Here is a 27169-nt window from a genome sequence, read left to right on the forward strand (position 1 = left end):
GGTAAGTAGAGGACTTTTTCTGGCAAACAGAGAAATAGAGAAAATAGGGTATTTTGGAGCACTTATTTGATATTCAAGGGAATGGAGTCTTAAAACCAACAAAATAGGTAATCTACCAATATTTTCTTTATTTAAATGCTTCTCCGTATTTGGTAATTAACTAATCTTATCTATTCATGTGTTACACAAGAACCTACTACAATTTTTACAAAGTAAATAAAATGAACGTATAAAGTAATTTTATAAATACAGTAATAGAAAATAATCAATGGGCTAGACTTACATATGCTGTTGTAAGTGTTATCCTTTTGTGTTTCCAAATAGATGGCCTTTCAATTATATTTTCTTCAAATGATCTAAATATTGGACTCGGACACCAAACATTCATACCAACTTTGGAGTATTTTAGGCATTTTAAAATAGCCGGGGCCTAGAGGAACAAATAGGTTTACAAGTTAGTTAAAAGAAAAAAAAAACAATTATAAAAGTTAAAGCAAAAGACATTCTTTTGTGCAGCAAGACTTTTCAATGCAGTTCATTTTGCTTGTTGATTCAGTTTCTTTTAAGTAAGCTGCAAGACCAGACTGGGTAAATAGCATAGTAAAACTATGATCCAATGCAGGTGAAATATTTAGAGCCAGTATAAAGGATAGCATATGTTTCGGAAGAGATCTCCATTATCCCGTTTTTGGTTTCGGAAAAACCTTAAGAAAAAAAATGAAAACCTTTAACACGACCAGACAACTCCAAGTAAGAGTGACTATGGGCTCTTTGCCTTGTAAAAAATGCGCTGCGTGCACTTTTTTAGGGCCCTCCAAATCCAACAGCCTTGGTTAGAAGACAAGTGACAATAAGAATCAAAAGATGAGAAATTTTCCCGTAGCCGTGCCGTCGACCGGTGGTGAAGCCGCTGGTACCATGAAAAATACAATGAAAAATAGTCCGCATGAAAAAATACTATTTCTTCCTTAAATTTTTGAAGAACTTTTGAGCTACGTTATCATTTAGCACAAGAAAATCGTGTGAAAAGTCCTAAGCGAAGCTCGGGCCCTGGGACTCGGTTTTAGCCATATGAAGGTGGTTCAAAATCATCTTGAGTGGTATGTGTTGGATATACCGCCAAACTGATTCTGTGATAAATTTGTCCAGCTAATTTGGAGCTAAGAGCATTACGAATATTGATGGTTTGATCATTACTTACGTGGAATTAATTTTAAATAATAAAGTTTTTCTGTAGGAAACAAAGAGAGAAGTTGAAACTTAAAACGAACAAAAATTATTGCTTCACAGCCTATATTACACATATCGATAAGACTAGTGCAGGTAAACCAGCTGATGATAGTTCCCTATGTTTCTATGATTATAGAAAACTAGCGCTTTGCTGAAAAAACAAAACAACATGAGATTTTGGGTACAGTAAAAGCAAACCAATTAAGGACACTTTTTATTTTTTGAAAATTAAACATTTAGGATTTTTTTTCGCTTTATTTGGTATCAATTCTTCACAATGAGCCCAAACAAATGATTGACTATCGCTTTGGTTCAGAAAAGGATGTTTCATGATTTCTTTCTAGACAAGTCCGAAGTGAAGCCATCTTGATAATACTAAGACTTTAGAATTTTTATCGTAACTTGAAATAATCCGTTGTATAAAGAGAAATAGCCGGATATCCAGGGTTCATATTATGGTTTTGTTGGTTCTTCATTTCGAGTGATACTATAGCGTTTTTTTTCCCACTTAAAACTACTGATTAGACACTATGAGCATTATGGCTGGTGATACCAAGATGTTACTTGATAAATCAATCCATTATTTTTGTATGCTATTCAATGACCTTGCCGCTATTAAAATGATAGTTACTATAATTTTAGTTATAGCTGAAAGTTATTACAGCTGGTGTTAAGACTACAAAAAACATTATAGATTAGTTTGTTGTTGTCAGATTATGTGCTTACTTTTGAATCCCAAATCAGTATTCTGTTTTTTATATACTTGACTTTTGAGTTTTCAATAAAGCGCTGGTTTTCTATAATCATACAAACGTAGAGAAATATTATAAGCTGGTTTATTTGCAATAGTTCTATCGAAAAACGTTACATATGCTCTGAAGAAATTAGTTTTTGTTCGTTTAAGTTTCAACTTCGCTCTTTACTTTCTTCCGAATATTTTCGGTTTTTTAAATTAATGTTTGCCCGTTTTTAACTAAAATTAACTTTTATAAAATTGCATCCATCTGTTTATCCTATGTAGACAAAGGCTATAATAAAATCCGGTTTGTTGCATTGCGACAATTTGAAACTCCTCCTTGGCTCTCAATGAGAGAACTGCGGCACAAAGCGGCTGTCAGATGTCAACAACGTCATTAAGGGTGGCTACACATTGTTTTCCCGATCTGTTATTTTGAATTTCAAGCTGGTATTTAAACATCGGAAATTAGATTTCTAAAGCTGTTAAGGCTAGCCTATACTACTGAGCTTTTCTAAAGCACTTAGAGTTAGACTAATAAAAATTACAGCAGTAAAATCAGATCCTAAATTATACTCTGAGGGGTTTTTTCTGACCCCTCCTCTCCCAACTCTGCCAAAAACATGAAAATTTCCGTGATTCTAGTTGAATTACTTTACTGATCCAATAAAAGTGACTTGAGCTAGATTAAAGAAAACTTCAGGAACAAATTTAAAGTCTAAACTATGCTATGGAAAGATATTTCTGATTCACCCTCCCCGAATTCTATCGAAAATAGAAAATTCTTGGGATTTGTTTCCAGAAAGTTTCTTTGCTAGGGTTAGAGTTTGCTATTTTAACGATCTGATTGACATCATGTTAGAGGGGCTATAAATTAGTATTTTGTGGAGGTTGCAGATGAAAGTTTAATTTTTGTGAGATATTGTCCTATATGATTTGTATGTAGATTTTAGATAACCGAAGGGCGTTAAAAGAATTTTAGATGCATCGTTAATATAATTTACCGAAATTTGTATGATCATTCTTGTAATTTTTCTGCCTCAATGCTGCAAAGAATGTTTAACTTCTCACAGGTCAGTATCCAGGGGGGGGAGAAGATTACCCGGTTAGACCTCCACCTAAGAAAGTCCAACTCGTACAAAAGCAACAAAAATGCATGAGTGACACCAACAGTTCCATGTTTGCTGCTATATGGCACTTACAGACGGTAGAATTTACAAAAAGTATGTGGATATGAGCAATAGCTTTTAAAAGAACCATTAAACTTCTTTCTACGATGGTATGGAGCCTATTAGCCCGGCAAATGTTGCAGTAGCCTCCTAGTGAGCGGACGATTTATGAAACTTATTAAGGAGGCTTTAAATATTTACAAATATTATACTGCCTTTCCATGACGTATCGAAATGTTCGGAGATTTTTTTGTTGTTTCACTGTCAAATGAAAAATGTCAAATTCAAAAGCCTGGCATGGAACAAAGATGAGGGTAAATTTAATGTAGATTCAATTTATGATAATTTATTATAGTCAAATAAAATAAATTTACTTTCCCTCAATACAATTCACCTTTCTTTACCTAATAATGAACTCTCACATAACAATCAAGTTAATGAACGGGAAACTGGGAAATCAAGGAGATTAGCATCGATAATTTCCTTGAAGAATATAAGAGTGTTAAATAATATGAAATTAATTTGTTGTTTCGCATAAATGTCGGTGTTTTATTTGTATTAGTTTAACTTATCTGCTGACGGCAACGGAATATATTACCGAAATATCCAGAGATTTTTTTGCTGTTTCACTGTCAAATAGAAGGCTTTGTCACTTCGAACTGTCATTCGTACGTCAAGGAGGCTGGGAGTGGGAGCGTAAGGGAGGGGTGATTGAAATCTCCAGTGAAGGGTTTTGGCCCATTACATTGGAAGGGTTATGTAATATTATATTGGTATCCGTTTTATACTTCCAAGCTTCAACACTTGAGAAACTGCACCAAAAGAGCCATTATTAGTACCATATGGCAGTTGTAGATGGTAGAATTTATAGAAAACAAGTAGATATGAGCAATAGCTTTTATATGAGCTATTAAACATCTCTTCACGATGTTCAGGCAGCCTGCTAGCCCCACCACTTGAGAAGTGTCACCGAAAGTGTCATTTGTAGTGCCATGTAGCCCTTTCAGATGGTGGAAATTATAAGAACATATCTACATTTATAAATACAATGTAGACAAGAGCAATAGCTTTAAAATGAGCCATTAAACATCTTTCTACAATGGTTTGGTAGCCTGGTTGCCTGCTAGCCCAGATAATGTAGCATTAGCCTTCTGGTGAGCAGACGATTTATGAAAATTACGAAGGAGGCTGCAAGTTAGAGTATATGGGAGGGGCGATTGTAAAACTCAAGTGAAGGGTTCTGGACCATGAACATTGCAATGGTATCCGTTTTACACTTCTCAGCTTTTCCACTTGAGAAATGGCACCAAAAATGCCTTTTTAGGGCCATATGGCACTAACAGCTGTAAAATGAATAAAAAACGTAGATATGAGCAATAGCTATCTTGGGATTTCTTGGGAAGTAGTTATCGTTCCGAAATCTCAGCTTAAATTAACCCTGAAACTACTACTAGATGGTGATCTTTTTTTCTTAACATCAATAACAGCAATCTTATATTCCCTAGTATCTTGTATTGATCCCGCCAGTCTTCGGTTTACAATAATATAATAAAAAAGGTTAGCTGTCTTGCCATCATGTGAATACCATGTTAACTTATGAGCCATTTTATGACCAAATACAGTATTGGTTATAGCTAGATCGTTATACCTACAAAAATGCAGCAGTCTGTAGCCATTACAGCACTGATTTCTTTTCCTACATCATATTTACGGGTTCTAAGCGTGTTTAACCCCTGGCGATTATCCACACGGAAAATACCTCCCTGGAAAATCCCCCCCATGGAACCCCCCACCTGGAAAGTACCCCCTTGGAGGAAAATAACCGGCAAATACAATGCCCCCCTCCACGAAAAATAATCCCCCATAAAACACCGTGGAAAATAAGGCTTTACAGATCTATAGGTTTTATTTGAGTTTTTTCCGTAGGGGGAAAGAATTTTGGTACTTGTGTATTATACGCCACTCACTTAAGTCTAAGCTGTATAAAACTCCAGAACAAACCGGTTTCTTCGTTAGTTTCTTTCAGCTTAGCGTGAGACAAGACAAAGACAATTGGCAGAATAGATGGGAAATATATAATTTGGCCTATATATTTGCACATAAGGGGTAATGTATTTGGACAGTTTGAAGTCAGAAAACAATTCTTACTTAATAATATGCAGAATAATTGTACCTAACACATTTTGCATGCAGACCAGCTATACTTTACCCCCCCCTAATGTGCAAATATATAGCCAAAACTTGTTTCTAAGTAACGAGGAATATAACAAAGAGACTGGTTTGTTTTCGAGTTTATCACGTCGTAAACTTGAGTGACTGGCGTATAATACACAAGTGCCTGAATTTTCATTGTCTCAATGAAAAACATGAAATTCCATTTTAATTGTTTCAATGAAAATGAAATTCCAAGTGCCGGAATTTCATTGCCTCTGACATTTCTCAGACTTTTTGCTTTAACTGTTCGGGTTTATCTAAAATCAAATATTACCTCGTTTGACGTCATATATACCCCATACCTCTTTTTCTTTTCCTTGTTGCATCAAGCACTATGAGATAGACTTCGGTCCTTACTGTAATCGTAGATAAATGTATAATGTTTTAAAAATATTTTTTTGAATTACAAAGTGTTTTCAACCCCATCAATTTTCTTTTAAAATGAGCTATTTTACAGCTCTCTACGATGTTTCAGTGTCCCGCTATATGAAGAAAAGAAAAAAACAAAAAAGATACTAAACTTTTTTTAGGAATATATTTATAAATTTTGAGTCACTAAGAATTTTTTTACCTTTTGGGGCCCCACTTCGGGCTCATTGTAATGGCTTTCAGAAGCAATTATTGAATTATGAAAGAGGATAAAAAAGACATCATATCGTATATTCACTTTCATCCTAGTTAAACTATATACTTTAGCCATTAAATTATTACTGATTAGAGTAAATTAATGAAGTTATAGAAGAATTATTATTAATAATACCAATGACGAAGCAATGACGAAGTTCATTATTGCAATGAAGAAGTCGATAAAGCTGCATCTTCTGACCAAAGGTTGGTCAGTTCGATCCCTCGTGTGAAGTTCGATATAGACGCATAAGTTGCGTAAAACGTAATTCCACTAACTATGGCATAGCAAATTATTAGGATTTTGTGGAGCTTTGTTCGGCTGAATTTATGCATAGCCGTGGAATAAGATGAATTTAACACACATGATGTTTTTACCGAGAATATAATTTATAGCGTACCCGAGAAAAGCAACTTTTCAAAAGACACTTAAATTAAATTTTAGTTACTATATACCACGGTTTGTTCTTTACTAGGTTTCAGATATCTCTATAGCCACGAAATGTCCCAAATCATGATACAAATGTCCCAAATAAGGTTGAACAATACCGATCCTTTATATATTTCCTCAGGCTCGAACTTTTTATGGATATGAGTAAACGTGATGACACTTTTATATTTAAAATCAGCATAAAAATCCAATGCTTTTGATGTGTCTATTGATATTAAAATTCCGTTTCTTAGAGTTTCAGTCACTATTGAGACGAGTCGGTCTTACTATACAGTTCGTTACCACGAACTGTTTGACTAATAAAAAATAAAACTATTTTAAAAATTTGGACATTAAGTCAAAACTTTAGGGTAAAGAGCAAGGTCTTGTGGAAGGGGCAACTACTTTCATATACGTAATAATTTCTGTTCGTTTTAAGTTTTGATGTTGCTCCTTACTTTTAGTTGAAAAAAACGTACTTTCAGTATAAAAAAACAAGTTTTTTTTCAACTGAAAGTAAGTACCAATATCAAAACTTAAAACGACCAGAAATTATTACTTATATGAAAGGAGTTGCCCATTCTACAATACCTTGCTCTTTACTCTAAAGTTTTGACTTTTGTCCAACTTCTTTAAGAATGATTCCTGAAACATAATGGCCTTTTAATTGGAACAATAAGCTTTGTTCTATAATTCTATAAAAAAAACAGCATAAAGAGCGAGGTCTTGAGGAGTAGGCAAACCCTTTCATATACTAAAAAATTTCTGTTCGAAGTTTTGCAACTGAAAGTAAGGAACAACATCAAAGATTAAAACGAACTGAAATTATTTCATAGATAAAAGGGGTTGCCTCCTCCTCAAGACCTCGCTCTTTACATTAAAGTTTTTTTTTATAACATTTTAAAATAAACCCTATTGTTCTAATTAAACTGCCATTGTGTTTCAGAACTCGTTCTTAAGGAATTAGAACAAAAAACCAAAAGTTTAGCGTAAAGAGCAAGGTATTATGGAAGGGGCAAGTAGTACCCCCTCCATTGATTCAAGCGGCCCTATACAAAATTAACATGGGAATACAAGCGGACCAATACAAAATTAACATGGCAATACAAGCGGCCCATTACAAGTGGAGTTCCCAGCCCCTTGCACCTGTTTCTAGGTGACATCCCCGCCCTTGGCAAGGGTTCAATGGTTCGGTCAGGTCCTTCTAGGTGACGGCTAGCAAGATTCCGAGCGCATGCCATGTTTCTAGGCGAAATTTCCAGGTGTTTCAACTACTTGGAATGTGGTCCGTATAATACACAAGTTTTGATAACAACTAAAGCTCTTAACTCCTCACCCCTGTTTCTAGCGCATGCCCTCTGACATCACAGCGCATATCCCCGTTTCAAGCGCGTGTTAAACCTCGCGACACACCCTTGCCTTTAAAGGCCCAGATAAGTGGAGCTACCAACCCCTCGCATCTGCACAGTGCAGTCACCTGTTCTATTAAAGGGAAGACAGGCAAGACTCCAAGATACAGCCCTCTGGACTCCAATGACGTCATACAACTTACCCCATTTCAAACAGATAGGTCTAATATGCTTGGCTTGACGCAATATTGCATAACCCTACCACAAGAAGCCGTAAGGAAATCCTTCTTGTAACGTAACAACATCCAAAACCCCCAAAGCGTTCTTTTTTCATTAACTTAATGGCGGTACACACTTTATGTAAGCTTATGTAATGATTGCACATCCATCACTGCCAGATAATACAGTTTTGACATTTTTCACCGAAAACCCTCAAAACATTTTCTTTCTCGGTGTTTCATTTTTCGCTCGAAACACCTTTCATTTTATTTTTATAGCTCTTGACCCCACCAGGACTCGAAAGGTCATTCCCTTCCAATGGTACTGCGCCCCAAGCAAGTCGTCCATGAAACCTTTGGCAATAATTTGTATCTTGAGCCATTTTCTAAAAATAAACTATTGCACAACACCTGAGTTTCCACATTTTTTGGCACTCGTTAGAACGGCATGTTTACTGCCAAATTTGGCACGCACTTGAAAAACATCTGTTTCCAGGGGACTTTTGCTTTCAAGATATAAATAAAGGGGAAATGCGTGTCTTACTCGTGCTAACGACTACTTCTTAAAAACACATACAATGAAAATGAAAACAAATTGACAAGCAATAAAACATAAAAAACACAGCTACAACACATGACTAAAAATAAAAGATGAAAATGTCATATTATCATATACACAAAAAAGAACCATCTATTATAAAAACTGGAGGCGTCTAGCCTGCAACCCCGGGGGGTAGGGGAGGGGTGAGTGATATTAGATTCAATTTAAACCATATTAAGAGCTTTTAAGGAAATGCCCCTTTTTCATTAAGATAAATTTATGAATATTAAAAAATATCCTAACAATAGGTTCCACCTCCTGCCTTATCTTTAAGCATTAGAGTATACTAGTCAATGGCAATGTTTACCACCTTCGTAAATTGTGGATGATATTAAACAACCCCATGACAACGCTACATCTTCCTCAAGAAATTTTTCAGGCATTTCCTAATAAAAATTATGGTTCTGAATCCCGTGATTCAAGTTTTTTGCACCCTAAGCCAATTATAATGCCCCACAAAATACTCCACACTGCCAGGGCATTTCACTCATGTGACACCGCCCCCTCCCCCATCTCCTGGGTGACCTGATATTAGTGAGCTTTCCCATTTTATGGCACTCGTTGGAATGATGCGTTACTCTCCCAGTTTGATAGAATCCAGGGGTATTTGCTTTCAAGATATTAATAAAGGGGAAATGCATGTCTTACTTGTGCTAAAGACTACATTTTAAAAACACAGATATTGTAAATAAAAACAAATTGATAAGCAATAAAACATAAAAAAGACAGCTAAAAAACACGACAAAAAAATAAAAGCTGAAAATGTCACATTATCATATACGCAAAAAAGACCCATCTATTACAGAAAACTGGGGGCTTCCAGCCTGCAACCCCTGAGGGTAGGGGAGGGGGAGTAATGTTAGATGGAATTTAAGACACATTAAGAGTTTTGAAGGAAATATCCCTTTTTCATTAAGATAAATTTATGGATATTTCACATTATCCTAACAATAGGTTCCAGCTCGGAACTAGTAACATTCATTTTCAGAGGATGCATGGATAATAGATGTAGTTTTCCGGCGTTATTGCAGATTTAAAATGATAAAGAATAACATGCCCAATTTAAGGAAAGACGAAGGGAGGGGACTACAGGCGAGGGGAACCATTTTCTCCGTCACCACCTCAACACTGTTGTATTTTTTTATCGTTACGCAAAGCGCTAATTTTCAAGCATACATTTATTGTTATCCAACCTCCATTGACTATGGTACCGACCTGCTCGCTGGTCACCTCTGAGGAAGTGTCAGTAGTACCCCTACTCTGCTTTCTACGGGTCAGATAGGTAAATTAAAATGGGAATACAAGCGGCCCAATGGCAGAGGTTTCAAGCGGCCCAATACGAAATTAACATGGAAAAACAAACGGGGACCTTATGTTGATATTTTTTTTGGTTATGTTGTTTGATTGTTATGTTGTTTATTGGTTATGTTGATGTTGTTTGACAGTTATGTTATGTTGTTTGTTGGTTATGTTATGTTGATGTTGTTTGTTGATTATGTTATGTTGTTTGATGTTTGCTGGTTATGTTGTTATGTTATGTTGCTTGATGTTTGTTGGTTATGGTGATGTTTTGTTTGGTTATGTTGTTTGTTGGTTATGTTGGTTGATGGTTATATTGTTTAATATTGTTTGATGTTTGTAGGTTATTTCGTTATGTGCTGTTGGTTATGTGATGATTATGTTGTTTCTTGGTTTTATTGTTTCTTGGATATTGCGTAATAAAATTTTAGGCTTTGAAATTGTATGTAAGGAGAGAAGATGGAGCAATAAAAACATGTATTCCTAAATAATTCTACTTCATGTTATAATGGAAAGGGGGAGGGTTAAGAAAAAGAGGGTTAAGGTATTTTGAGGTCCATTTAAATGCTATTAATTTTGAAATCCTTGTTTTTTTTATTCCTGCCTATAAAGGAACGATTGCGTATTATTTCCAAGCCTATTTCGTGCTTTCTTAAAAAGAGGGGGGGGGGCGGGCCCTAGAAACCTATTATTTTTTTTTGTATTACATTTAAGCGGTCACATATAAAACAAAATTCTAGCTTTATTATTGTCTATTATAGGGAGAACAAAATATTCCCTTTCTTCATTGTACATGAGTTATTAGTCTATGTTATACCATTGGTCCATGATGTTATACCATTTATTCCTCAATAATTATACTTTATGCTATAATGGAAAGCGTTAAGAAAAAGAGGGTTAAGGTATTTTGAGGTCCATTTAAATGCTAGTAATTTCGAAATCCTAGTTTTTTTTATTCCTGCGTATAAAGGGACGAATGCGTATTATTCCTAAGCCTATTTAATACTTTCTTAAGAAGGGAGGGGGGAGACCTGTTCCTAGGAATCTATTGTTTTTTTTTGTAATATATTTAAGCGGTCACATATAAAAAAACATTTCTAGCTTTATTATTGTCTATTATAGGGAGAACAAAATATTCCCTTCTTCATCGTATATGAGTTATTAGTTGATGTTATACCATTGGTCCATGGCAGCGGGGTTTAATCCGTGCCTTAGACGTTACCTTAAGCGGTATTTTACAGCAAAACTATGGTTTCCAATAAAGTTTCAAAAGTTTTACCTTCTAGGAAAGGAGAGGGCTGTACATTTTGAGATCTAGACTTTAAATTCCATTTAAATGCTCTTATTTTCGAATTCATGGATTTTATCTGCTCTTTAGATGATTAATGGTTTTAAGAGGCTTTCATAAAAATCATACTTTCAATAGCTTCTGTTTTTCTTCTCTAGAAGGGAGGGTACTAATTTTTCTTCTATGACAGGGACTCATTATTTTATACTAAATTTTCCCTTCTTTTCAGAATTTCTCAGCCCTCGCTCCTCCCAACAAGAGAGCAAGAGTGGGTGAAGTGACCCCAGTAAGGGCATCAGTTGTCCAGTATAGCCGCTGGCCGAGGCCCTGTAGACAAGCGATGTCTGCACAAGTTCCACAAAATCTACCTGCCACACTGCCTGCCCAAGCCGCAGTCCAATTCGAGCAGGCTCCAATGCAGCCTGCCAGAAAATTGAAAAGAGAATGGGTGACTGCTCATAATACCGAAGCTGCACAATATCGTGAATTCACCTTCTATCAAGCGTTGCCGGGCCTTCAAGACCTGTCCTACCTACGCAAGGTCATGACGCTATTAACACCCTCCAAAATGCATTGCCAGCGGTTCCCAGTTTGGTGCCGCCAGAATTTGAGGATGTAAGGATTTTACCTCTAATTTCTTTCAGGAGTGGATTATAGAAATATCAAACTAGTTTTTTAAACCAATTTCCTATCATCTTAAATTCTCTGTGCTATGGAAATACCTAACTATTTTTTAAACCATTTTTCCTATCATCTTATATTTACTTTGCTTTGGAAATATCTAACTATTGTTCTACTTTTTTAGGCCTTTCTTTTCACTGTTTTCCTACCTTATATTTCCTGCCTAGTAAAGACATTTTCCACGCCTCTTTAAGCCCTTGAAGGGAATTTTCAACATAGTAAAAGCTTGTTAGAGACGTTAAAGAGGTTTTCCCTAGTTTGTTTTAATGTTTAAGTGGATACTCTTACCTTTCCAGATCCCTAGTTTTAAATTTCACCGCCCCCCTCAGAAATAAGTTTGTTTTTTGCCCTTTTTGAGGCGTTGTAAGGAAATTCTTATATGTATGGATTTTCGCTAGAATATTGAAGTTTCCAAGTTTTAAGAGACTTAGAAATAAGGCTGTTTTTCAGCTTTTTTTGGCCTTTCTTTTCACTGTTTTTCAACATAATAAAAGCTTGTCAGAGACATTAAAAGGCCTTTTTCTGTCCTTTTTTAGCCCACTATAGACATCTTCCCCTATTTTGAGGCTTCAAAGGTTTTTTTTAAATAATAAGAGCCTACTAGCTAGCTTTTGGGACTCATCTGTGTACCCCTCCCCTGTTAGCTTCATTCTTACCTAAATTTATGTTGTTTTTTTCCTGTCTTTTTCGCAAGAATATTACAGTTTCCCCCTAGTCTTAAGGGACTCTGAAATAAGAATTTTTTCAGCTTTTAAGCACCTATTCGCGAGTTTTTGGGGTCATCTGTGCCTTCCCATAATAAGGCTCTTTTTTAGGACAATTTTTCACATTGTTAGCCTTTTTTATTCATTTAAGAGCGTACTCCCTTGTTTTACCTTTTTTGCTAGAATGTTGAAGTTTCAGAATACACCTCTACCCTCCATAGTTTTAAAAGACTCTGTCCCTCAGAAATAAGGTTGTTCTTAGCAGAAATTATAAAAAAATTCTCCTAGAAATAACAACTTATTCCTTAATACTAATAAACTTTTACTTAACACACTCAAATTTGTCTTAGAAGTAACAGTTTTTTTCATAGCAGTAACAAATTCCTTCTAATAGTATCAAGTTTTCCATCAAAGATAACAAATTTCTCTTAAAAGTGACAATTTTCGTCAATGATAAAAATTTTCCTGTTGGAAATAGAAGGTTTTCTGTCAAAGATACCAAATTTTTCCTAGAAGCAACAATTTTTTCGTTATGATAACAAGTTTCCTGTCAGAATTAGCAAGTTTTCTTTATCACTAACAAGTTTTCTCTTCGAAGTAAAAACATATTCCTTAATACAAATAAACATTTACCTAACACTTTCAAATTTCTCTTAGAAGTAACATTTTTTCGCCAGTGATAACACGTTTTCTGCTTGAACTAGCGAGTTGTCCAGCAAAGATAACAAATTTTTCTTTGAAGTAACAATTTTTCGTTTATGATAACAAATTTTCTGTCAGAAGTAGCAAGTTTTTTTTAATTCTGCCAGAAGTAGCATGTTTTCCTTAACACTAACAAATTTTCTCTTCGAAGAATCAACTGTTTTCCTTAATACTAACAAACTATTACCTAACACTATCAAATTTCTCTTAGAAGTATCATCTTTTTTGTCAGTGATAACGCATCAACAGAATGCAATTGTGTCATGGTAAACCACGACACAGCACTACAAAAATATTCCATGTCTTACGTTTCAATGTAAAAAAAAATATTTCCAAAATGAACTTTGAAACATCAACAGAATGTAGCAGTGAGATGGTAAGAAAAGGAAGTTTCAGAGATAAAGATACTGCTAGCAGGCTCATAGAGAATATATTAGAAACTGAGATAGATTAACAGAACTTATATCAAAGTCTGATAATACCCAAATACTAAGCAATACTTTTCAAAAGACACTATTCTATCTTTTTTCTCATAGGGAAGTCGCATCATAACTTATAGTAGATATTATTTTATTAATTTTTTGGGGTCCTCCACGCTTTCCGGCCACCACCAAGACGACCGCCACAACGGCCGTCCCCTACCCACACCGTAACTTGTTATCAGTGTCGAAAAATTGTTACTTCTATGAGAAATTTGTTATCTTTGACGGGAAACATGGTGCTATTGGAAGAAATTTGTTACTGTTAAGAAAATACCTGTTACTTCTAAGAGAAATTTGAGTGCGTTCAGTAAACGTTTGTTAGTACTAAGGGAAAATATTGAGACTTCGAAGATAAATTTTGTTAGTGTTAAGGAAATCTTGCTACTTCTGTCAGAAAACTTGTTATCATAACGAAAAAATTGTTACTTATAAGAAAAATTTGGTATCATTGACAGAAAACTTGTTACTTCTAACAGATAATTTGTTATCATTGACGAAAAATTCTTACTTTTAAGAGAAATTTATGATCATTGACGAAAAGGTTGGTGCTATTAGAAAAAATTTGTTACTGTTAAGAAAATGCCTATTATTTCTAAGAGAAATTTGAGTTTGTTAAGTAAAAGTGTGTTAGTATTAAGGAAAAAGTTTTTACTCCGATGAGAAAATTTTTTAGTGCTAAGTAAAACTTGCTATCTCTGCCGAAAACTTGTTAACATAATCGAAAAAAATTTTAACCTCTATAAAAATTTGGTATCTTTGACAGAAAACCTTCTACTTCTAATTGTTATCATTGACAAAAATTGTCACTTTTAAGAGAAATTTGTTATCTTTGATGGAAAACCTGGTGCTATTAGAAGAAATTTTTTACTGCTATAAAAAAAAATGTTACTTCTAAGAGAAATTTGAGTGTGTTAAGTAAACGTTTATCAATATTAAGGAATAAGTTGTTACTTCGAGGAGAAAATTTTTCTATAATTTCTGCTAAGAACAACCTTATTTCTGAGAGAAAGAGTCTTTTAAAACTATGGAGGGTAGAAATGTATTCTCAAGCTTCAATATTCTAGCAAAAAAGGTAAAACAAGGGAGTAACCTCTTAAATGAATAAAAAAGGCTAACAATGTGAAAAATTGTCCTAAAAAAGAGCCTTATTATGGGAAGGCACAGATGACCCCAAAAACTCGCGAGTAGGCGCTTAAAAGCTGAAAAACATTCTTATTTCAGAGTCCCTTAAGACTAGGGGAAACTTTAATATTCTAGCAAAAACAAGGGAAAAAACAACATAAATTTAGGTATGAATGAAGCTAACAGGTGAGGGGTACAAAGACGAGTCCCTAAAGCTAGCGAATAGGCTCTTATTAGCTTAAAAAAAACCTTCAAAGCCAGAAAATGGGGGGAAATGTCTATAGTGGGCTAAGAAAGGACAGAAAAAGACATTTAATGTCTCTGACAAGCTTTTATTATTTTGAAAAAATAGTGAAAAGAAAGGCCAAAAAAAGCTCAAAAACAGCTTTACTTCTAAGTCCCTTCAAACTTGAGGGAAACTTTAATATTCTATTGAAAATCTATACATATAAAAGTTTTTTACAACGACTAAAAAATGGCGATAAACAAACTTATATCTGAGGGGGGCGGTGAAATAAAAAAATAGGGATCTGGAAAGGTAAGAGTATCCACTTACACATTATAAAAGCTAGAGAAAACCTTTTTCGCGTCTCTAACAGGCTTTTACTATGTTGAAAATTCCCTTCAAGGGCTTAAAGAGGCGTGGAAAATGTCTTTACTAGGCAGGAAATATAAGGTAGGAAAATGGTGAAAAGAAAGGCCTAAAAAAAGTTGAACAATAGTTAGATATTTCCATAGCACAGAAAACATAAGATGATATGAAAATGGTTTTCTTATCATCTTAGATATTTCTATAATCCATTCCTGATAGAAATTACAGGTAAAAATGCTTACATCCTCAAATTCTGGTGGCACCTAACTGGGAACCACTGGCAACGCATGTTGGAGGGTGTTGATAGCGTCATGACCTAGCTTAGGTGAGACAGGTCTTGAAGGCCCCGGCCACTCTTGTTAATTCGCAAACTCATGATCTTGTGCAGCTGCGGCATTATGAGCAGCCACCCATTCTCTTCAATTTTCTGACAGGCTGCATTGGAGACTGCTCAGATTGGACTACGGCTTGACCAGGCAGTGTGGCAGGTCAGTGGTGTGGAACTTGTGCAGGCATCACTTGTCTGGAGGGCCCCGGCCAGCGGCCATACTGGACAGCTGATGCCCTTACAGGGGTCGCTTCGCCCACTCTTGCTCTCTTGTTGGGAGGAGCGAGGGCTGTGAAATTCTGAAAAGAAGAGAAAATTTAGTATAAAAGAACAAGTCCCTGTTACAGAAGAAAAATGAGTACCCTCCCTTCTACAGAAGCAAAACAAAAGCTATTGAAAGTATGACTTTTTGAAAACCTCTTAAACTATTAATCATCTAAAGAGCTGATAGAATCCATGAATTCGAAAATAAGAGCATATAAGTGGAATTTAAAATCTGGATCTCAAAATGTACAGCCCTTTCCTTTCTGGGAAGGTAAAACTTGTGAAACTTTATTAGAAACCATTGTTTTGCTATAAAACCCGCTTAAGGTATCGTCTAGGGCGTGGATAGAACCCCGCTTTCATGGACCAATGGTATAACATCAACTAATAACTCATGTACGATGAAGAAACGAAATATTTTTTTCTCCCTATAATAGACAATAATAAAGCTAAAAATGTGTTTTATATGCAATCACTTAAATGTATTACAAAAAATGGTTTCTAGGGCCAGGTCCCCCCTCTTTTCAAAAAAGCACGAAATAGGCTTAAAAATAATACGCAATCGTCCTTTTATAGGCAGGAATAAAAGAAACAAAAAAAAAAAAAAAAAGATTTCGAAATTATTAGCATTTAAATGGACCTCAAAATACCTTAACCCTCTTTTTCTTAACCCTCCCCCTTTCCATTATAGCATAAAGTAGAATTATTGAGGAATAAATGTTTTTATTGCTCCATCTTCTCTCCTTACATACAATTTCCAAGCCTAAAATTTTATTACGCATTAATTTTGTAGAGAAAATTCAGTCGAGAATTAAGCAAAGCCGCAAGCTTAATTAATGGCAATCCTTTCCTTGTCCACCATTGACACCCATTGAGAGGGTTACTAGAATAGCTGCCTTATTGACACATATGTTTTTGTTAATTTTGGCAATGCGAGCATGAAAAATATTGTTTACAAAACCACCCCTCTCGAGATGTATTCACATATGCCTCTATTTAGATCGCAAGGCGTGTGTGAAGATTTGATGGTTTTAAAGCCATGACTATAAAAGACAATTCTAGGTAAATAATTGTTTTTGAACGAATTAAATACTGGTGAATGGTAGGGGGAGGCTTTTAATAGAAAAATATCGCGGGGGGTTTCAGCCACCTGTGAATTTTGTCTAGAAACAACGCGGGGGAGTTTTGCTAGCTAGGAATTTTGTCTGGAAAAGCATCGTAGGGGATTTCAGCCACCTGGGAATTTTGTCTAGAAATGCTTCGCAGGGAGTCTTGCTAGCTGGGAATTTTGTCTGGAAAAACAGCGTAGAGGATTTCAGCCACCTAGGAATTTCGTCTAGAAACAACACGGGGGAGTTCAACCACCTGGGAATTTTGTCTATACATGCTCTTACCTAGTAACATGACATGCGCTAGAAATCTAGCCTAGAAACATAATTTATTTTAAATATGTCCTGCAAACATAAAAAACAACAACAAAACCATGAAACATTAAGAAAAATAACCATCAAGCATAACAAAACAGCATAACATAACATCAAACCACATAACCATCAATATAGCAACATAACCATCAAACAACATAACCATCAAACAGCATCGACAACATAACCAACAAACAACATAACTTAACATAATCATCAGCTAACCAACAACATCTAACAACATAACCAAAAAACATCAAACAACATCAACAACATAACCAACAAAAAACATAACCAAGAAACAATATCGACATAACATAACATAACATAATCAACAAACATCAAACAACATAACATAACAACATAACCAGCAAACAATATCAAAGAACATCAACATAACCAAAAAACAAGATGTCCAAGAAACAACATAATCATCACATAACCGACAGCATCTAACAACATAACCTACAAACATCAAACAATATAACCATCAAACAACATAACCAACAAACAACATAACCAAAAAACATCAACACAACCAACAAATATCAAACAACATAACATAACAACATAAGCAGAAAACATCAAACAGCATCAAACAACATAACATAAGCAACAAACAACATCAACATAACATAACCAAAAAACAACATAACATAACATAACCAACAAACAACATAACATAACCATCAAACAACATCAACATACCCAACAAAAAACATAATCATCAAACAACATAACCAAAAAACATCAAAATAAGGCCCCGCTTATTGGGCCACTTGTATTCCGATATTAATTTCCCTATCTGACCGGTAGAAAGCAGAGTAGGGGTACTACTAGTGTCCAATCGCCCCAAACGCTTTGTCCCAGCCCAACACATCCCCAGATGGGGGGAGGGGGCATTTTTTAGCAAAATTATCAAAACATGCAAAGGAGAGGAAATTCTATTTCGAGAAATTCTTGTTCCTGCCCACCCCGTGCGCTGTGGGGGAGTTTGGTCTGTGTCTACTCTTTTTGGGGAACGGAATCCGGCCATGCTACACGCAGTGGGGGAGTTTTGTCTATGTCTACTCATTCCGGGATTGGAATCTAGGCTTCAGCTAGGCGATAAAAGAGGCTAAAAAAATGGTCTTGCTCGAGACAATTTATAGGTAGTAATAATAAGGAAATTATCGTTGAGTTTTTAGAATATGTGCACCTCTAATTATCACATAATCCCAGTTTCTAGCGCTCAGCTAGCAAGATCCGTGACCTGACAAAATTCCAGCCATTGATACCTTGTTTTTCTGGAAGACCCCTGGATTTCCCGTGATGAGGTCTAATATGAATGACGCAAGTGTATCTCACAAACTAGACTATAAGGACCCCATGGAGCTTCAGCACGACACACACATGCGTGTTGCGTATTAACGGCGATGTATATCTTAAGCAAAGATACCTAATGGGAGAGCTTAGAAGATCATTTTGCGAGAAGGCTAGATACCCAAACCGATAAAAAGTATACTCATGGTCCAGAGCGGAATGGCACTACAACACTGTTTTCACACCGGCACCAGCCCTCCCAATAACACCAACTCTCACCCCCTAGGACAATTTCGACCTAATTCACCCCGAAAATAAGCTAAATAATTCCGTTAAACAACCATTTTTTTGTCCTTGTTCTTTTTTCACTTGAACTCCGGGGACTAAATATTTCATTGCTAGAACATGTTACTCCGATGCAATTCACACCACAGAGTATTTAAAACACTTCTCGAGCCTTCTTTGTCTTACTAATCAATTTACAGGTTAACCGCGATTTCTACACTTTGCCCTTGATTTTTACGATGGTCTTGATTTCTGGGGTCACCCGTGATTTCTATACTTTGCTTTATTTTATTATAAAATTGTAAGGGTTCATTGTTATGCTTTGAAATTGACCACGATTTCTACATTTTGATCGAAATTTCCTTGCTATGGTCTTGATTTCTATTACTTCGTCCGGAGTTCTAGTGTTGTCTCTATTATCTAGATAAGTACCTTATGATTTTTCCTGGAATAGACTGCCTATCTGGGCTTTAATATTTCATAGCGATAACACATACTCGTTTCTCACTTGTTGCTTTGTAAAAACGTTAGAGAATATGATTTTTTTTTCCTGGAACACCAAGCATTCTTGGGTTTAATGCTTCTTGACAACAGGCAATAATCACGTTCTGCTACCACTATGACACAAGTCATTATCTGTGTAAGAGTCTTCTAACATATGGAACATACAAACACCCACAGACAGTTTCTTAGAAGTAATATTTTCGTTATGATGAAAATTTCTCTGTTAGAAGTACCAAAATTTTTGCCAAAAATTCTCAATTTATCTGAGAAGTAAAAATTTTTTCGGTGTAATAAAAAGTTTTTTGAAAGATGAACCGATTTTTACATGACGCTAACAAATTTTTCCTTCGAAGTATCAACTTTTTTCTTAAAACTATCACACTTTTACTTAACACACTCAAAATTTCTCTTAGAGATAGCATTCTTCGTCAGTGATAACACGTTTTCTGCTTGAACTAGCAAGTTTTCTGTCAAAGATACCAATTTTTATTTCTTATAAGTAAACATTTTTCGTTTTCCACAAGTTTTCCTTAACATGTTGTCACACAAACTAGAGTATAAGGACCCCATGGAGCTTCAGCACGACACACACATGCGTGTTGCGTATTAACGGCGATGTATATCTTAAGCAAAGATACCTAATGGGAGAGCTTAGAAGATCATTTTGCGAGAAGGCTAGATACCCAAACCGATAAAAAGTATACTCATGGTCCAGAGCGGAATGGCACTACAACACTGTTTTCACACCGGCACCAGCCCTCCAAATAACACCAACTCTCACCCCCTAGGACAATTTCGACCTAATTCACCCTGAAAATAATAGGAAAATAATTCACCCCGTTAAGGAAAACAAGTTTTCCTTAACATTAACAAATCTTCTCTTCAAAGCAAGAACTTTTTCCCTTAATACTAACAAACTTTTACTTAACACACTCAAATTTTTCTTAGAGGTAATATTTTTTTTTCTTAGGAGTAACAAATTTCTTCTAAAAGCACCAGGTTTTTTGTCAAAGCTAGCAAATTTCTCATAGAAGTAACAATTTTTCGTTATGAAGTCAAGTTATCGTTTAGAAGCTACAAGTTTTCTGTCAAGCATACATAATTTTTCTTAAAAGTAACAATTTTTCGTTATGATAACAAATTTTATGCCAGAAGTAGCAAGTTCTCCCTAACGCTAACAAATCTTCTCTTCGAAGCAACAACTTTTTCCCTTAATACTAACAAATTTTAACTAACACACACAAATTTTTATAACTTCATTTTCGAATTTTCTCGTTGAAGCTACTACTACTACTACTAACAACTCACCGCAGCACCATTCCACCTGAGGCCAACACAGGTATGCAGGCTCCTCGTCCACCCCAATCTGTTCAAAGCCTCCCTCTTTACGCCCGTCCATGAAGATACCATTTCCTTTAAATCTTTCTTTATGATGTCCTCCCACCCCAGACTGGGACGACCTGCTTTCCGTTTAGCCCTAGATGGTTGGCCGAAAAGAACAATCTTCGGCAATCTGTCATCGTTCATCCGCACAACGTGCCCTAGCCACCTCAACCTTTCTTTCATTATTGCCCTAGAGAGCGGTATTGAACCCCATTTTTCGTATAGTCTATTGTTTGAAATACGGTCAGTCAACCGGGTACTCATAACGATTCTTAAGCAATTTCTCTGGAAAACACCTAGCAAATCTTCATCAGCTTTCTTGAGCGCCCGCGATTCAGAACCATATTTTACCACCGTCGTCATTGTGGCTTCCAATATTCTTATCTTTGTTTGCAGAGTTATCTTCCTATTCTTTCAGACTTTTTTTAACTGTGAAAAGACGAAATATTTTTTCTAGTGTCATTTCATGATTTACCTTGTCATTGATAAACTCTGCTGGTGTTTGAAAGTTCATTTAGTTCATTTAGATTTTTTCGCTGAATTGCAAGACTTGAAATATTTTGTAGCGGTTTATTATGTCACTGCTAAATTCTGTAGATGTTTCAAAGTTCAGTTTGGGATTTTTTGTTGAAATGTAAGACTTGGAATATTTTTGTAGTGGTTTACCATGTCAGAGCTAGAAAGCTATCCTTAACACTAACAAATCTTTTCATCGAAGTAACAACCTTTCCCTTAATACTAACAAACTTTTACTTAACACACTCAAATTTCTCTCAGAAGTAACAAAATTGTTCTAATAGCAGCAAGTTTTTCTACGTTTAAGTTAGGTTCATATAACTTAGGTTATCATGAGCGCTTATGGTAACCTAAGTTAGATGGACCTAACTTAAACGTAGAAAAGCTCGTTGCAATTAGAACAATTTTGTTACTTCCGAGTAACATTTAAAGAGAAAACAATGTATCAATGGCTGGAATTTTGTCAGGGCATGAATCTTGCTAGCTGAGCGCTAGAAACTTGGATTATGTGATTTTAGAGATGGACATATCCTAGAAACTCAACGATAATTTCCTTATTATTATTACTTTTCAATTATCTCGAGCAAGACCGTTTTTTTAGCCTCCTTTATCGCCTAGCTGAAGCCAGGATTCCCTTCCAAGAATGAGTAGACACAGATCAAACTCCCTCACTGCGCATAGGGTGGCCGGATTCCGTCCCCCAAAAAGATTAAACATAGACCAAACTCCCCCACAGCGCACGGGGTGGGCGGGAACAAGAATTTCTCAAAATACAGTTTCCCCTCCTTTGCGTGTTTTGATAATTTTGCTGAAAAATGCCCCCCCCCCTGGAGTCGTGTCGGGCTGGGACAGACCCCTCGGGGGACTGGACACTTCTTCGGAGGCGACCAGCGAGCAGGTTGGTACCTTAGTGGATGGAGGCAGGATATGCATAAATAAACATTTGAAAATTACCACTTTGCGTAACGATAAAAAAATAAAACAGTGTTGAACTGGTGACGGTGAAAACGGTTCCCCTACCCTGGAGTCCTCTCCCTTCATCTTTCCTTAAATGAGACATGTTATTCTTTGTCATTTTAAAGATGCAATAACTCCTAAGAACTACATCTGTTATCAATGCATCCTCTGAAAATGAATGCTACTAGGGGCGAGATGGAACCTATTGTTACGATAATGTGAAATATCCATAAATTTATCTTAATGAAAAGGGGTATTTTCTTAAAAGCTCTTAATAAGGTTTAAATTGCATCTAACATGACTCCCCCTCCCCTACTCCCCAGGGTTGCAGGCTAGAAGCCCCCAGTTTTCTATAATAGATGGTTTGTTTTTGCGCATATGATAATATGACATATTCATCTTTTATTTTTTGTCGTGTTTTTTAGCTGTCTTTTTTATGTTTTATTGATGGTCAATTTGTTTTTATTTTCATTGTCTGTGTTTTTAAGATGAAGTCTTTAGCACGAGTAAGACATGCATTTCCACTTTTTTAATATCTTGAAAGCAAAAACCCTCCGGATTCTATCAAATTGGGAGAGTAACGCATCATTCTAACGAGTGCCAAAAAATGGGAAATCTTACTAATATCAAGTCACCCAGCGGATGGGGGAGGGGACGGTGTAATATGGGTGAAATTCCCTGGCAGTGTGGAGTGTTTTGCGGGGCATTATGATAGGCTTGAGTTGCAAAAAACTTGAATCACGGGATTCAGAACCATAATTTTTATTAGGAAATGCCTGAAAGATTTCTTCGGGGAGATGTAGCGATGTCATGGGGGGTGTTTAATATCATCCATAATTTACCAAGGTGGTATGTATTGTCTTTGACTAGTATACTGTAGAGCTTAAAGATAAGTCAGGAGGTGGAACCTATTGTTAGGATATTTTTTAATATTGATAAATTTATCTTAGTGAAAAAGGGGTATTTCCTTAAAGCTCTTAATATGGTTTAAATTGTATCTAATATCACTCCCCCTCCCCTACACCCCTCTCCCGGGGGTTGCAGGCTAGAAGCCTCCAGTTTTATATAACAGATGGTACTTTTTTTGCGTATATGATAATATGACATTTTCATCTTTTATGTTTTGTCGTGTTTTTAGCTGTTTATTTTATGTTTTATTGCTTGTTAATTTGTTTTTATTTACAGTATCTGTGATTTTAAAATATAGTCTTTAGCACGAGTAAGACACGCATTTCCCCTTTATTAATATCTTGAAAGCAAATGTCCCCTGGAAATAGATGGTTTCTAAGTGCGTGCCAAATTTGGAAGTAAACAAGCCGTTCTAACGAGTTCAAAAAAATGGGGAATCTCAGGTTGCGTGCAATAGTTTATCGCTAGAATATGGTTCAGGATACAAAATGTTGGCAAAGGTTTCATGGACGACTTGCTTGGGGCGCTGTACCATTGGAAGGGAATGACCTTTCGAGTCCTGGTGGGGTCAAGAACTCTAGAAAAAAATTAAAGGTGTTTCGAGCAAAAAATTAAACGCCGAAAAAGAAAATGTCTTGAGGGTTCACGGCGAAAAATGTCAAAATGGTATTATCTGGCAGTGATGGATGTGAAATCATTACGTAAACTTACATAAAGTGTGTACCGCCATTAAGTTAATGAAAAAAGAATGCTTTGTGGATTTCGGGTGTTGTTACGTTAGCGAGGATTCCCCCATGGGTTCCTGTGGTAGGGTTACGCAAAATTGCGTCAAGCATATTAGACCTGTCTGTCTGAAATGGGGTAAGTTGTATGATGTCATCGGAGACCAAAGGGTGTGTCATGGAGTTTTGCCAAATGTGTTCCCTTTAATAGAACAGGTGACTGCACTGTGCAGGTGCGAGGGGTTGGTAGCTCCACTGGCCTGGCCCTTTAAAGGCGAGGGTGTGTCGCGTGGTGTAACATGCACTTGAACGGGGGTGTGCACCGTGATGTAAGAGGGCATGCGTTAGAAAAGGGGTGAGGGGTTAGGAGCTTCAGTTGTTATTAAGACTTGTGTATTATACGGACCACATTCCAAGTAGTTGAAACACTTGGAAATTTCACCTAGAAACAGGGCATGCGCTCGGAATCTTGCCAGCCGTCATCTAGAAACATTTGACCTAACCTTTGAACTCGTGCCAAGGGCAGGAATGTCGCCTAGAAATAGGTGTAAGGGGGTAGAAATTCCACTTTCAAAGGGTCGCTTGTATTCCCAAGTTAATTTTATATTGGGCCGCTTGTATTCCCATGTTAATTTTGTATTGGGCCGCTTGTATTCCCATGTTAATTTTTTATTTGGCCGCTTGAACGAATGGCGGGGGTATTACTGGGGCAACTCCCTCATATACGTAATAATTTCTGTTCGTTTTACGTTGTGGTGCTGCTCTTTACTTTCAGTTGAAAAAACTTGTTTAAAAAACTAAATTCTGATCGTTTTTAAATAATACCGGGAAGTCCAGGTCTCTCCATGAAAAATTCCGCTACATGTGTGTTATACGCCACTCACTCAAGTTTACGATGTGTAAAACTCGAGAACAAACCGGTGTCTTCGTTACCTTAGAAACAAATTTGTGCTGTATGTTTGCACATTAGGGGGAGGGGGTAAAGTATAGCAGGTCTGCATGCAAAATATGTTAGGTACAATTATTCTGCAAAGTAAGAATTGTTTTCTGACTTCAAACTGTCCAAATACTTTAACCCCCTCCCTTATGTACAAATATATAGCACAAATTATAAATTTTCCATCTATTCTGTCACTTGTCTTTGTCTTGTCTCGTGCTAAGCTGAAAGAAACTAACGAAAAAACCAGTAGGTTCCCGAGTTTCACACACCGTAAACTTGATTGAGTGGCGTATAATACACCAGTACTAAAATTCCTACCCCCTACGAAAAATAAAGAAAACAAAACTGAAGTAAAATTCTCAAATTTGGAAAGCCTTATTTTCCACGGGGGGTATTTTCCCCATTGGGGGGCGTATTTTCAACGGGGGGGGGGGTCTTTTTCGTGGGGGGGGGATATTTTTTTCGGGGGTATTTTGGGCGGGGGAATTTTCCGGGGGGGGAGGGGCTATTTTCCGAGGGAGGTATTTTCCGCAGGGGTATTTTCCGGGGGCTATTTTCTGCAGGTGTTTTCCGGGGGGTATTTTCCGTGGGGATGATTGCCGGGGGGGGGGGGTAAACGCCGGTCACCATATTTATCTAGGCTAAGATACCATCTACATATGTTTCCATCGACTTGGGCGTTAAAATCTCCTAATAAAAACACCATATTTCTACCTGAGACCTTGCTTATTATTTAAAAATAATGCTTCTTATTAATCTCTTTCCCCCAGCCATAAGAACAAGTTGAATTCCCAGCAAGTTGGAATCCCTTCAATGCCCCAAAATAGAAATTTTTTTTTAATTATGGGCAAAAAAATCACCTTATCTGAGAATTTGGACACAAGGTGTGTTCTTTCTATCTTGCCATCTGCGATAAAAATTGCTTCGTAAAGGGTTTCTTCCTCATCAAAGTTTGGATTGATAGCTACGACATCATATTTCCGAAATTGAAATAAAACCAAACGTGTTTTGGCAAATGTCCACACAGCATTTGCTAGAAAATACGAAGCTAGTTAGTAACTAAATTTCATATTAAATTAATTTTGTAGGCCTATATATAGGCCTACAAAAATTATGTTATACTTGCTCTTTATGTGGTATGGAGGAAGAAAATTTGCTCCATTTTTTGACGGTGTGCCAGGGGCTTTCAGATTTGAGATTGAAGTATTTAGGTGATGGGGAAGTCTTTTTTCCTGGGATCCTTAAGTCCTCATCCCAGGAGACGATTATAGCAGTGACTGCATTTATAAAAAAGGTTTTAAAAAGATGTAAATAATGGGTTTAAGGTTTTGTTTGTTGTTAGTAGTTATACCATTTATTTAAGTGTATGCTGGCTGTTGTCTTATATAATCATTGTAATGTTTGTGTATGGCCTAGCGGCTGAAAAAATTATCTATCTATCCATCTATAAAGGGGTGAGTATAACCCAATTAAGTCTAGTTTCCAAATTCTCCATGGGAGCCATATTTAACCGTATATTCAACCAGACGGATTGAAATGGAGGAGACATGTATGCAGTTGTGTTTTCCTCAGGTGGCTTGGTGATGCACTGGGTTTTCAGAAGTAGTGGTGATGTTCGATTCAACATGTCTATTAACAAAATTTTGAATAAAAACTCATATTAAAGCTAGGGTCGGATACAGAGTCTAACTTTGCTTCGGTAGCCAGATTCTATGTCAAATAAAAAAAAAATAACTCCATCAGGATGAATATTCGGTTTGATTCTTTCCTGGTACAACTCTGAAATATCAGTCTCACTGCCTGGCAAGATTGTGCCCAAAATAAAGATACTACTACCACAACTACTACTACTAACAACTCACCACAGCACCAAGCCACCTGTGGTCAACACCCTACGTAGGTTCCTCCTCCATCCCATTCTATTCAAAGCTTCCCTCTATACACTCTCCCAGGAATTTCTCGTTTCCCTTATAAATTTCTTTACGATATCCTCATAAGTAGTGTGCATATAACTATTCCAGGGCGAGACTTCGTGTCCTTGGTAAAAACCATCCAGACACCTTATAGTCGGGGCAAAACTTGTAATATATTTGACGGACACAACGAGGCACAAAACGACGCGAACCTACCAAACATGTTATACCAGGCTTATAATGATATACAATATGTGGCAAACAGCCTGTACTAGTAACCT

At 36.3% G+C, this 27169-nt stretch overlaps 1 protein-coding gene across 1 annotated transcript in view; it reads right to left on the reverse strand.

The window, feature by feature from the left end:
• Positions 1 to 27169, reverse strand: part of LOC148954319 (uncharacterized) — a 163025-nt gene that overhangs the window by 18112 nt on the left and 117744 nt on the right. The window contains exons 6-7 of the mRNA XM_089086237.1: positions 25836 to 26023; positions 284 to 430 (exon numbers count right to left, since the gene is read on the reverse strand). Coding sequence (XP_088942363.1) covers positions 284 to 430; positions 25836 to 26023 — 335 coding nt within the window. The remainder of the gene's footprint in view (positions 1 to 283; positions 431 to 25835; positions 26024 to 27169) is intronic.

This window comes from Artemia sp. Qi Xiang Cuo, chromosome 3 (genome assembly GCF_049724085.1).
Source record: "Artemia sp. Qi Xiang Cuo chromosome 3, ASM4972408v1, whole genome shotgun sequence".
Lineage (NCBI taxonomy): Eukaryota > Metazoa > Arthropoda > Branchiopoda > Anostraca > Artemiidae > Artemia > Artemia sp. Qi Xiang Cuo.